The 13094-nt window shown below is 32.9% G+C and overlaps 1 protein-coding gene across 2 annotated transcripts in view; it reads left to right on the top strand.

Annotated features, from left to right (window-relative positions):
* The first annotated feature begins 4449 nt into the window (after positions 1–4449).
* Positions 4450–13094, top strand: part of LOC134269501 (mediator of RNA polymerase II transcription subunit 1-like) — a 28463-nt gene continuing 19818 nt past the window's right edge. Inside the window, exons 1-4 of one of the 2 annotated variants that reach the window (XM_062751704.1) lie at positions 4450–4726; positions 6965–7086; positions 8544–8622; positions 12485–12672. In XM_062751704.1, coding sequence (XP_062607688.1) covers positions 4669–4726; positions 6965–7086; positions 8544–8622; positions 12485–12672 — 447 coding nt within the window. In that variant the 5' untranslated portion in view covers positions 4450–4668. The remainder of the gene's footprint in view (positions 4727–6964; positions 7087–8543; positions 8623–12484; positions 12673–13094) is intronic. The other variant, XM_062751705.1, reaches the window with a different exon arrangement.

The following is a 13094-nucleotide window of genomic DNA, read 5'->3' as shown; positions in this document are numbered from 1 at the left end:
TGAGGTCAACACCCCACATTCACAATCATGAGCACCCCCCAGCTTAATTGTTAAAATACATATAGGTTTAATCAACTATATATATATATATACTATAAACATGACATAAGGCTATCATTTGGCAGATATAGAATTTTGGTGGACACGAAATGCGTATATACTTTGTCATCATCACTCCAGTCTGAAACCAGCCCCTACTATTTCACTTCGTTCGTAGGAACGAAGTGAAATAGTAGGGGCCGGCTTTAGTCATCACTCCGGCTTGACTGCTCCGTGATATGACAAATTTTCCTTGGTTTCCTCTTTGCTTCACGGTCTTTGTTTTGCACATTTTCTCAAAATGTCCAATCTGCTTAAACTTATGACATTTCTTTCCCCTAGCAGAGTTTAGGGTCATTCCGTAGGTGTCCTTCATAACCACAACAAAATCATTTACTGTTTGTCTTCTTGTTTTTGCAAAATCTTTCTTGTTTTGCATACCAAGATTGTTTACTACATTACGTCATAATCAAATGTGCACAAAACAACCGCTCGAATCGTCAAAATTGTGTACCAAAATTGATGACAAAAGCAAACCCGCGATCTACCTCAAATTTCTCTAGTAATTTACGGTGTAAGTTATGACGAACACACTTCTCTCGTCCAGTTCTCTCTTTGTTTCCCTTCTCTCACGGAGATATTTTTTAAACCACGCCTATCGATATCTTTATACCCGGCTATATAGAAATCAAGTATTTTATTGGTATCTTGCGATGGTGAAAGTGCGAAGTTGCGAAGGAGCAAAATTGCGAATAGAGATGCGGAGAGTGCGAAGGTACGAAGGTGAAGTTTTAAGTGATACAAGTATCGCACGTCCTCCTTCGAAACTTCGCACCTTCCTTTGCAACTTCACACTTTTGCCTTCGCATTTTACTTTTGTGCAGCTATTGATCGTTATGAATTTATTTTTGTGGACTAAACTTTAACAGGAGTTGTTGTTTGTAGGTTCATTCATTTACCGTATTCCCACCATCGCACTTCTGTCTTCGCGTTTTTGGCGCCAGTATTTTCCCCCTTTCTGATGGTACTGGTATTAGTTACAGTAACAAAATGGATAGAAAGCAATAGTACAGGGTGTCCCAGAATATATGATACCATTTCATGAATATATAAAATATAATGTAATGAATATTGAATTACAACAGATGCACTATAAACATTGCATATACTGTCCAATTTTATTCACAAAATTTAATGGAAAATAAAAGGAACATGACAAAATGACTTCACTTTGAAAAAAATGCTATTGTTTTTAACAAATGTCCTCTACATGACGTCCAGTCTGGGTAATGATCATGTCTAGACATTGCACAAAATTCCATAACTTAAGCTAACAATGCGTTTTTCATTATTTAAAATCTAGATTTTCATTGGATATTTACATTTTAAGATGAATTAAAGATTTAGATTTAGACATAGTAACAACATTTTAAGACTGAATTTGATAATTACAGTTTTGAATGAGGGTACCCTGCTTATTTGATCAATCAATTTTGCTGTAAATCCAATTTTTAGCATTTTTTGACGTAATTATTTGGCTACATTACTCCAACTATGTGAAAACTTTTAACTGAAATTATTTGTTGCTAAAAATTGTATTTACTCAAATATTTAATGAGACAAATTTCAAAGAAATTGGTCAAGACATGCGTTTCTGACAATAATTCAAAATGGTTTCATATATTATGGGACACCCTGTATCTTCAAACGATCCTCAATTAAAAAAAAACGATGGCGAAAGTGCGAAGTTGCGAAGGCGAAAGAGTGTTACTACATGTAGTATTGCTTCTTCGCCTTATCACTTTCGCTTTGCATGTTCGCGCTTCGCCGTTGCATCTTCGCACTTTAGCATCTTCGCCCCAAAGGCTAGAACGCAAAGGTGCGAGTGTCCCCATTGGAACACCAAAATATTTACTAATTGTAATTTTAGCTCAAAGAAATATAAAAATATTAAATTTTTGCTAAAATGACGCATTGTTACCTGCCATAAACATTTTACAGGCGATTGAACTTATATTTCTTAATTAAGTCTGTTTGTTTTATGATCCTGTGCTTGTAGTCCTATAAAAATTGTAAAATTATAATCCTAGCAAGTTAGGAAATATCACTGAACAACTTGTAAGATGCAATAACAAGTTTAAGATTACAAAAATGTGATCAAGTTACATGTATGTGTAAGTTAACGGTCATAAACAATAAATATTATTAGCTATAGGTAATCGACCTCAAACGGTGAAAGAAATTCCCTGGTATTCCCTAATTAATGATGTTTAATACGTAATTTAAGGAAGCAAGAATTTTAGAATTGGGCGGGTACGTTACAGTACGTGTCATTCACCCCCTTAGTTTACTGGGTAGGTCTCACATGCTGCATAAATAAGATAATATTTATTTGAAGTCAGGTAAATTAATATAATATTTATTAGATTATGAAGTATATTGTCCTTTTAAAAAAACACGTACAAACAAGGCGCTGGAAATATTTTTATATAATAGTTTGTTTATAGAACTCGAACTAATGTAAATCATGACTAAGTTTATAAAGAGTAAATTATTCATTATTATAAAAAAACATGAAATGATAATTTTTTCTGCGGAAAATCGCTGCAGATACATGTATTGTAGATACGTCTTTTTTTAAAGCGATTTCCTTGCGTTTTGAACCAAAGCGATAACCCCCCCCCCCCCCCCCGGATTTTGTCTTCTTCGAGACAAACACGTTCACCACTAGACCGTACAACTCGTAAAGGGAAAGGTAAATAGTTATTTTTTTATGACATAGCTTAAATTTCTAGAAAGGATACAAATGTGTCTTGGGAGTAGAATTTTTACGGTAAGCAGAAAGCATGACAACGGGCAAACTCCAAGATATATACCCTTACAAAATTATGATGAACTCTAGTGGCAATATGCCTTAATTTGAAACTTGTGGTATATCTTTTAATATTTTACAAGCGTCCAAGTCCATGAGGCCAGATTTCTAGTAGAAATTAGGGTTACCATTATCCTTGTATCTCAGTGAGACATATAGTATACTAGAAGATGCTACAGTTGTTACAATGAATCAAGAGTCGTCCGCTTGGCGCAGTGGTTAGAGGGTCTGCTCGAGCTAGAGTCGAGGAGGTAGGAGTTGATCCTTACGTCGCGGGTTCGAATCCACTGCGGGACGTGGAGACCGATTCTTCGATTAGCCGTATAAACCGAGGTCCACGCAGTTGATGTTGGCACGAAAAAGATCCCTGACTGATACATGGCCCTGAGTGCCGAGTATAGCTATAAATTTGCAGGCCTTCGTTGTGAAGTGGTATAGCGTCTCCAAAGGAGTAAATAAATCTTGATAGGGACGTTAAACAACAACAACAACACCAACAAAAGAAAAACAAAAAACCCAAATCAACAACCAAAAGAAAGAAGACTTGAAGAAAGAAAGAACGAAAGAAAGAAAGAAAAAGAAAGAGAAAGAAAAGAAAAGAAAGAGAGAAGGATAAGTACCATGGTCCAGACCATATTATGTCTGTCAATATATGGTACTGAATAGACCGTTCATGGGAAGGAGGAGTGTGATGTTGGTGTTGACGATAGTTGTTGATATTTCACTTTAAAATGGGTGTTGTTAACTTTAAGTTGTTCTTTCTGAAACAATGTTTTTCTTCACACTGCAAGGGTACTGTAGACTTCAAGAACCACGGTGAACCCCAGAAAAAAATAATTCCTTGGGTGAATGAATTACAACAAGGGAAAAAGATGGTGTACCCTTGTACACAAAATTAGAAATGGCCAACTAACAACTAAACTGTGAGACAAACAAGCCGAGTTCAGAATTTCCATCGTCACTTTTTTTAGTCTTTGTAATAATTGTATTATCACCTGAAATGTATTGATACTCTGTCTCAAGAGCATATTTTGTGAGCACATTATTTTTTAACCCATGCAGGCTACTGACAAATAAAGTGATGTTGCAGGTACTAGTACTTTGATTTTGATCATCACATACATGTATATGTACACATAGGATAAACTGCATACTATCTCTGTGGCATAAGACACATTTTATGTTACAGTAAAAGAATTTTTTAAAATTACTAGTATTTGGAATCAAATGTGGAACATCTGCATGGACTGATCGAATTGCTTGATAACAGCGTCTGAAGGAACTTTTAACACATGTTTAATGACTGCCTTTCTAGACGATTATTAATTTCACATTAATCCCAGCTAACCTCCCTGAACTTAAAAAGAAGTAACATTAACAATATGAAAACAGTACTTCAAAATATATTACAAAATACTTTCAAAATCGTGTCTGCTAAAATATCATGAATCTTCGTTTCGTCGGGTAAAGTTCACATTCTTAAATATCAGATATGACGTCACGAAAATTTTCAGCCAACCCACAAGCGTTTGATTGACCCCGAAAAGACCTAAATAATTTTCTACGAAGTGAATGTATTGCACCAAATCGAGCCATGGATACTGTATTTCCATGAAGCGACAGGGTGCATTTTTTACGTTAAGTACAAGCAATGGATAGATATTTTCCTATTTAATTGAAAATCTGAAATGTAGCTGCAATTTTAAATGCATTTTTAGCATCTAAAGGCCGCCTAATCGAGGCTTGAAAAATTAAAGATGGCAGCCAAATCAGGAATATCCCTAAATTACATGGAAAATGGAGATATTTCTTCAGGTAGGAAAAAGAAACAAGGATTGGTTACAATTTAGTCAAGTAAGGAATCCTTTTCTTATGAAGTGCCTTTGGGTTTATGTTGCAAATTTATGCGTTGGGGCGAGGTAGGGGTAAAAGATGTTTGTTTACGTCTTAATATATGCCCTAAAATTGTTTCAACAGCATCTGTATCCGTGTGCTGTTTCATTTTTGTCTATTGAACTTAATTAAATATTACTATATAGAATATTCATGTCTACAAAATAGAATAGAAACAAATCCTGGAAGTATTAACCATGCAGTCTTCCTGTTTGGAAACTAACCAGTATTGATCTTTTAGAACCTTGACTTGATTTTATGCTGATGACATGTACATTCAGTGTGGTAATTATATCACAACAACAGTCGTAGAGTTTGAAATATACTTCAAGAATATTTTTGATCTGTTAATGACAGCGATAAATGTAATTTTGATTTATAATATCTGACATATGATATATTTATACATAAACTCGTGAGTAAACAAAAGAGGATGTAAATATTGTAATTTAGATTACCCATTGTTTTCTTAAATGTACTGCGACATAATACCCTTATTTAAATTATTTTAAAAAATTTCAACAACTGAATGATAAGAATATATTTTGATGATATAATCTATCATGATCTATAGATGGAATAGCAGTGCTATTTCTTAATATTCTTTCAGTCCTTGACATTGCAAGAAAGCTCTTAATTTCTGTCAAACTAATGGGACTCTGAATAATAATAACAATATTTTATGCATACGGTTTTAGAAGGAAAAGAAGAAAATTTTGTTTTACTGTACACTGTAGAAGCACAATTTTCGTGGGGATCAAATTTTGTTGATTAGTTACCTAAAACGTGAAATGGTTACTCGGGCATTAAATTTTATCATTAATATATTGATAGTCACCCAATTCAAAATATAGCAATATGAAAAAATTGTTTGGGATTTAATTATGTTTATAATTTATACAATGTTTTCCCTTTATTTGTAACAGGCTAGGGGTTGAGGTTTATGAAAAAATGTATTTGGACCTTACAACTATAACTGTTATTTTTTTAAATTTCCAAACTGCATGCATTTTATTAATTGATGCGGTCAATTTGGACAGTCACATCATAGGGAAAACACTATTAACAATGAAAGTATTGAAATTTAATCCCAGCAAAATTTTTAATCTTACAGTAATTTTTTAATAATGAAATGACTATTTAATTTATTCATCAGAAAATACCCCCAAAAAATAAAGGATCACATGCTTTATGAATGTTATAAATTTTCTTTAAAAGGTGAGACAATATGTCTACGAGATTCATTTCTTCATGAATCAAAAAAAGTTATTGAAGTCAATGCTACACTTCTATACAGTTCAGTTTTCATAGTTTAAGTGATATACAGGTTTACATATACATACTTTATATTTAACGATTTCAAGAAATTGTATACACAGTTTGAGTCCGAAACAGACTTAACCCAGTGATTGGGAAGGGCTTGCGCCACACGCCATAGTCGCATTGAAGTGAAAAATGGCGCATTAAATCAAACAATCATGGCGCCAAGGTGCGCGTTCAATTTTTAGCTATGTTATTTGGAATTTTTTGGTGTACGACTTTCTTTCTTGTTTTACTTTCGTTTTAAATGCAGACAATTTAAAACAACAAATCTCATTGGTTGAACCCCGTCAAAAAGTACTTCCGGTTAAATGAAGCACTTACATGAGTACAATACTTCATTCATTTGTATGGTAGGGCTGTTCCCTTTCCAAAACTGTCATAATTTTAACACAAAATACAAGTCAGTTATATTCTAAGAAAGTTCCTTTAAATTTACTTTATTTCATGCGTTAAAAATCGGATTCGGTTAATTAAAAACGTGTTTTCTCTCGTATTTCATATTTGTTTGTCACTTTGTTATTTCTTAAAATGGCCCTTCAGATTATATTGATGGCCCATTCATTTTCGAAATGGCCCATCAAAAATGTTGACAGTTGCGCCATAGTCTCATTGACCATTTTGGCCTTCCCAATCACTGTTAACCATGGATCATTATTTTCTTTATTGCTTTTGACCAAGTCTCAAGTCTTAAGTGCTATTTTTATCTTTGTTAATTAAGTAAAAACCAATAGTTCTACGATCCCGTCAGAGACTTCTTTCCAAATCTATATATTAAATTTATACACTGTGTCATGGAAAATACCTAACAATATGAATATTGATATGGGAATCTGTTAGCAGGTGTCTCCAATTCCAAACATAATGAACTAAAGAAGAAGATGGAAAAATTGCATCGAAGCTATGTCAGAGGAAAAGAATGGAAAGAGAGTATGAGAGTTGTTCAGCAGAATCTGTCAAGGGTAAGTGACGTTTCTGTAGGTACGACAAGGGTTAGGATGTCATATAGGTACAAGGGTACCTGTAAAGGGTGGGATAATTCCATGGATATAATAAACTGTAGAATTGCACAGATATTAGAAACTGTAGAATTGAATTCCACAAATATTATAAACTGCAGAATTTGACAGATTTAATAAACTGTACAATTCAAAGAAATAGAAAACTGTAGAATTCCCCAGATGTCACAGAAGTTGACATAAATCCGGATTATTTTTTTACTTTTTACGTCACATAATCAATATTTAATTGGAGGTGGGGCTATCCATCAGCATCAGAGTCGACATCTCTTTCTTCTCTCTCTCTCTCTTTCTCTAGAAATTCAAATATGATTATGGTATATCACAGTGATGTCAAAATGAAATTAAAAGATTTCACTGGTAGATATTGTGAGGACACACAAAAATATAATAAATTTGCTAAATTCTGAAAATGACAGACTATCCAAACACTCTCTAAGACATGAAGTGTCCACAAGTATACTCACACCTGAACATCATGTGATGAATTGTAATATTAAACAGTTCAATCAAAGTCGAATCAAGGTTATAACAATGGAAGCAAGAATTTTACTTTGAACATGTTTTTTTGTTTAATTAGTACACGTTTGTCAGCTCATCTCCTGTTGATATGAGATTATTTTTGTTCAATATACATGTACAGTTTTTGAAGAACAGTCGACAAAAATGTGCTGACAATGTATTCAGTCAGTGAAAAAAGTGTGACTCATTTTCTTTTGATATTGAAGAAATCTTCGGGTCCCATGCCTTCGATGTTTTTTTTTTTTTTTTCCTCAAAAAGAGTGTTCTAAATTCATTTTGAAAGCTATTAAAATAAAGCAAACATTTACAGAATTTAAATTGTAATTTTGATATTATTTTCGAGATCTAGGCAAATAATATTACTATCATGCCATCGCAAATGTTTTTCATCTGCAGCAATTAACCATTTTCACCAAGAAAAATGTTATTCTTTTGCGATCATATTTTGTAAAATTGTTTCATTTTTTATCTTTTATCTGATTATTGGGTTTCAAAACATGCAGCTATCCAGATTTACAGTTATATAGATTGATTGTATATTTTTTAATGTCAAGTCGGCAATATTACAGCGGGATTTACAAATAGAAAGGTCTCGGTGATGTATTATGAACGACAAGCTAACACCTGGGTAAACTCTATTTAGTAAAACAAAAAGACATGTCACTGAACAATGCTGTTTGTAAAATTTGCATTTTTTCTCTCCAACAAGCCAACAAGTAGGTCATTCAGAAAAGTAGGTTAGTCAGATTCCCCCCCCCCCCTCAACTTTTGTCTATGATCTTACAAAGGGTTGCTGATTCTCTATCGTTCAGTTTAAGTTCACTATTGTAGTTAAGTTCTAAGAAGTAATTGATGAATAAGACAACTTTCTTTTTCAGGATAAGAAAATGATGGTTGAAGAAAAAGATGCCACTACAATACGTTCATGTTTAGACAGACTTCAAAGTTGTATCAAAGGTTTGTCATTTATAATATTCATCAAAGGACAGTTTTCATTGTGTTCCTGAGGAGACCCACAAATTTGTGTCTTTCATAAAATGCTCAGTTTCAAGCGTGATTGCTTATTAAGTCTAGCCCTGTCATAATGTATGGAAAAAAATGATCAGTAGTTAGTCTTTTGGCAATAATTTAATTTTGTTTGTATTCTCGCCTGTCATTGGTTGATTTCCAAAAAAGGAATGCAAATTATTTTGTATAATCTGGTTTGGGATGGGGACACAACACACCCCCTTGACGACCAGCTTAATCATCTTATCCATGCAATCCCCTCATTTCCAGTCCTCGGAATCCATGGAAAATTCCAGATTTAATAAATGTACCTTTGACTTCAAACAGTTACTCGTTCTTACCTCATGTTATCAAACATCATGGCTGCTAGATCTATGTATCAGTTATTACTAGTGATGGGACATCGGTTAATTTTCACATTCAATCATCGATTGGAATCGGTTACTGCTTCCGATGCGATTTTACCAATTATAATCGGTTGTCATAGTTGGGTATATAAAAAGCAGATTTTTTTTTTTTAGTTTAAATTTTTTTGAAACTTATCTGGAATAAGTAGAAGCCTAATAACACTTCCATTTCATAAGACTGAGTAATTGGAAATAATTTAATTGGATATCTACCACGTATAACCGATACAACACAGAGGAATGGAGGAAATTCGGATTAGTAAAAAAAGACGATCATTTTAAAGATTTCACAAATCATGTAGTACTGGTAAATGGATTAGATGAAGGGTATTTATGAACAATAGGACCATGCTACTTTTATTTATTTAAGTGATTGGAAGTTTTAAAGCAAAAAAACATGGGGAAAGCGTCTGTTTTCAGTTAGGGGACTGGAATGGTCCTGCAGATTTTTAATTCGCCACGTGGGCGAACAAGTTATAAATTTTATGAGCCTACACCGAAGTTTACTCGTAGTTCCTAAGCACCTTTGCTTCGTGCTAGTTGGCAAGTATCAGAAGCACATGTCAATTTTCTTTCATTAAGAATAAATAAATTTTAAACTAGAAATAGATAATTCTGGAATGTACTTTATTAGATATTTATGTTTCCGATGATCGATTATGAAAAATTTTAATCGATCATCAGAATCGGTAGCATTTCTCGTTGAGAATTGATGTTTTCCTATTATCGGTACAACACTAGTTATTACCTCCCCTCGTTTCAAATCACTTCCGTTACTACGGTTGTATTAAACTATTATTGCGCGGTAAATTTGAACTCATAAAAAGCAACACAATTTTACATCCAAAGTTGTTTAATTGTTTTAAAACATCTTCGCTAGCCGTAGCCAAGGGTTTCTGATACGCTACTCTCCTCATAATCCCTTGGCATACGGTGTTGATAGAAGTTGTTTTTTTTTCTTGAGTTCTTCTCTCTCTCCTTCAACCAATAAGCAAATGTTTTATACGCCCGTCTTAATCACGGGATGTATTATGTTAATTCATGTCCGTTTCACTGGTTTGTGTCCGGACACATAACTTCAATGATATTTGATAGGATTATCAAACTTTGTCAACTGATACTTCCTAAGACATGTGTTTCGCGCAAAAAGTAGGTCGCTATGACCTTTAATTGATGATGCTATGGCCAAATATTAAACAGTTCATCGAGGTCATAACTAGTAAACATTAGACCTAGAACTATCAAACTTGGGAAATGTATACATCTTGGGTAGAAGGTGTGTACACCTATTTCAAGGTCACTGTGACCTTTAATTTAAGTTAATTTTTTTAAAAAACTAAGTTTTTTAAATTTTGAATTTCATAATCCTAAAAAATGTAAAGATATAGTTGTATCCTTATTAAAAAAGTGTTAAATCAAGAAAATACTTATTTTTTTCAGCATATACTTGACAGCAATCTATAACAAATATATTAATGTATGTTAGAGAAATCCCATGTCTCCCATGAGTGTAATTATCAAGCACTGGTCAAAGTTTTGAAATAACAGAAAGTTGCATGTCAAATTTAAGAGAAATTAATTAGTTTAGTGTGAGGAAATAATAGAGCATCGGTGTTATATATATGTTTTGGGAATTAAGGCAGATTAAGTTCATTATAAAATTTTTTGGCTAGCCAAAGTTTTAAAATGAATTTGATGAAAAGTAATTTACACTAATTTGATTTTGCATAATAAACTGATATGATATATAATATTATTAATTTAAAGAACTAATTTCATACATTGGAGTCAGCATGTCCATTTTCCATAGAAATCGCATATTAAAATCTTTCTGACATTAAATGTAAAAAAAAAAATCATTGAGTATTTTATATATTTTTAAAAATATTTTATGGTAGATAGTTCAGATCCATTCATCTATAGTAATGAACAAAAAGACATGTCAAAGATTAATTAATGAGTTCAATTTATAAAATTTCATTTCTGTCTCTTTGGGAATTAGCCAACAAACTGCTGGTCATTGAAATAGCATATGTCATTTGATGGCCAGCCTTTTATTTTCAAAATTAATTTAGTATAGATTAAGTTGTTAAGACTCCGGTAATTTGATATTGTTTAATATGATGGGCATTTGACAAGGTGTTAGAAATCTATCAATGTGCTATGATTAATGCCTACACCACAGGGGATGGATAAACAAATATTTTAAGGAATAGAAAAAATTATGGAAATTTTAGAATCAAGGTTGACATGATTTTCTTTACTAAACCATTTAAGTTAATTTTAATTTTTTGACGGGCGTATCATGCTGTGGCGTGGCACTTTATTTGTAAATGATGCTCATATTTCAAATGTGAAGTCTAGCCTGTTTAATCTCGGGAATGAAAAACACAAGTAAACAATGATCCGTAAGATAACATGCAGTTCTATGAATAGCTATGGTGTCATCCAATATCTTCTAAATATGTGATTAAGAATTTATATTGAAGTTCAGATTTGTACTGTAAATAATAAATAACCATAACTAAATTATTGCTTCTTAATTATTCTTGAAAAAAAACTTTGATTTAATTTTTTTAAACACACATATTTACTTTTAAACACAATCCGTGCATACCATCAACCAAAAAAATGTAAACAATTTTTTGATTCACCGTATGCCAATATTTCAGTGTTTTGTAGGTGCGTATCACAAACTCTTGCAAAAAATGTTTTAAAATTAAATTAAAAAAAATCCTCCTACTTTTGGCCATAAAATTTTTTCAGAGTATAATCTGGTTCAATGAGGCGGGAGGCTTTTTTATAACAAACTATAATTTTATTTTGTTTTGGGTTTAATTTTTGATGAATTAGGGATCTATAAATGTGGAATCTCCGTCTCTCAACTGTTAAGAACTGGGTCATCTACAGAGAGAGAGAGAGATTTAATTAAAAGGAGCTTGAAGATCAGACATGCTAATTAATCAGGCTTAAAACTTCTCACATCTGATAGGCTTTGTATAGGTAATTCTAATGAGATAAAAATGTTAGGTAATAGCAAGGGACATTATTCACTGACTCTGTAAATTATAGCAAGTACTGGTTATTGTACATTTGCTCAGAGAAGTTTTGACCCCCCCCCCTCTTTCCAAATTTATGGAAGCTATTAATGTTATGCAGATTTATATAGTCTATTAGAGCCATGTATTTACCCATAAACTGTGTATGAAGAAAACAAGTCATTAGAATAAATGAAGAAAGTTTACTCTTGGAAGCTTCCATACATATATTTGAAATTTTACGATTTGAGCATTATTTATTTTTTTTGAATGTTACCATTTGAGCATTATTTATTTTTTGGAATGTAACAATTTGCGCATTGTTTATTTTTTTAATTTTATGATTTGCACGTTAATTTATTTCAGTGGTCAGTCAGCAGACTCTGCTAGAGCGACTAGAGGCTTCCTCCAGACAAGTGGGCCTGTTGTTCACCCTGCCTGGGGCCTCAGAAAAGAGTGCCATCATCAGCAACGAAATGTTCCGAATTGAAATCATTTTTGATCCCGGAGGCCTCGTTAAGGACGTTCGTGTCAGTCACCAGGGGGAGCCAGCAGTACGTATTTTATTTCGTTACAGTGAAACCTGTCTAATCCCAACGTGCACTGGGAGACATACTGTATAAGCAGAATTTTTAGTGAGGATTTAATTTTGGCATTTATTAGCGAGGGTGCCAAGATCGCTAAATCCCTAAAAATTTATTGAGCTTTATTTGTAATAGCTTTTTAAGTCAGCTTTTTAAAATCGCTAAAATTACATCTCGCTAAAAATGAAATACCAATTTTTATGGACAAATCGCGTCTCGCTAAAATTTCCACTTATATGGTATCTTAAGTTAGGTGTAGACAGGGGGGTTGGATTAGGCAGTTTGAAAAGCATGGAGTGTAGTATAATGGGAATGAAAATAACGATCAAAATTTACAGGGAATCTGATACTATAAACCAATTATTATTTGTATCATCTTTTTTTTTTTTTGC

This window comes from Saccostrea cucullata, unplaced genomic scaffold, assembly GCF_032062105.1.
Source record: "Saccostrea cucullata isolate Sc308-1 unplaced genomic scaffold, CSIRO_AGI_Scuc_v1 ctg726, whole genome shotgun sequence".
In the NCBI taxonomy this organism is placed as follows: Eukaryota; Metazoa; Mollusca; class Bivalvia; order Ostreida; family Ostreidae; genus Saccostrea; species Saccostrea cuccullata.
This window is presented reverse-complemented; position numbering and strand designations above follow the sequence as displayed.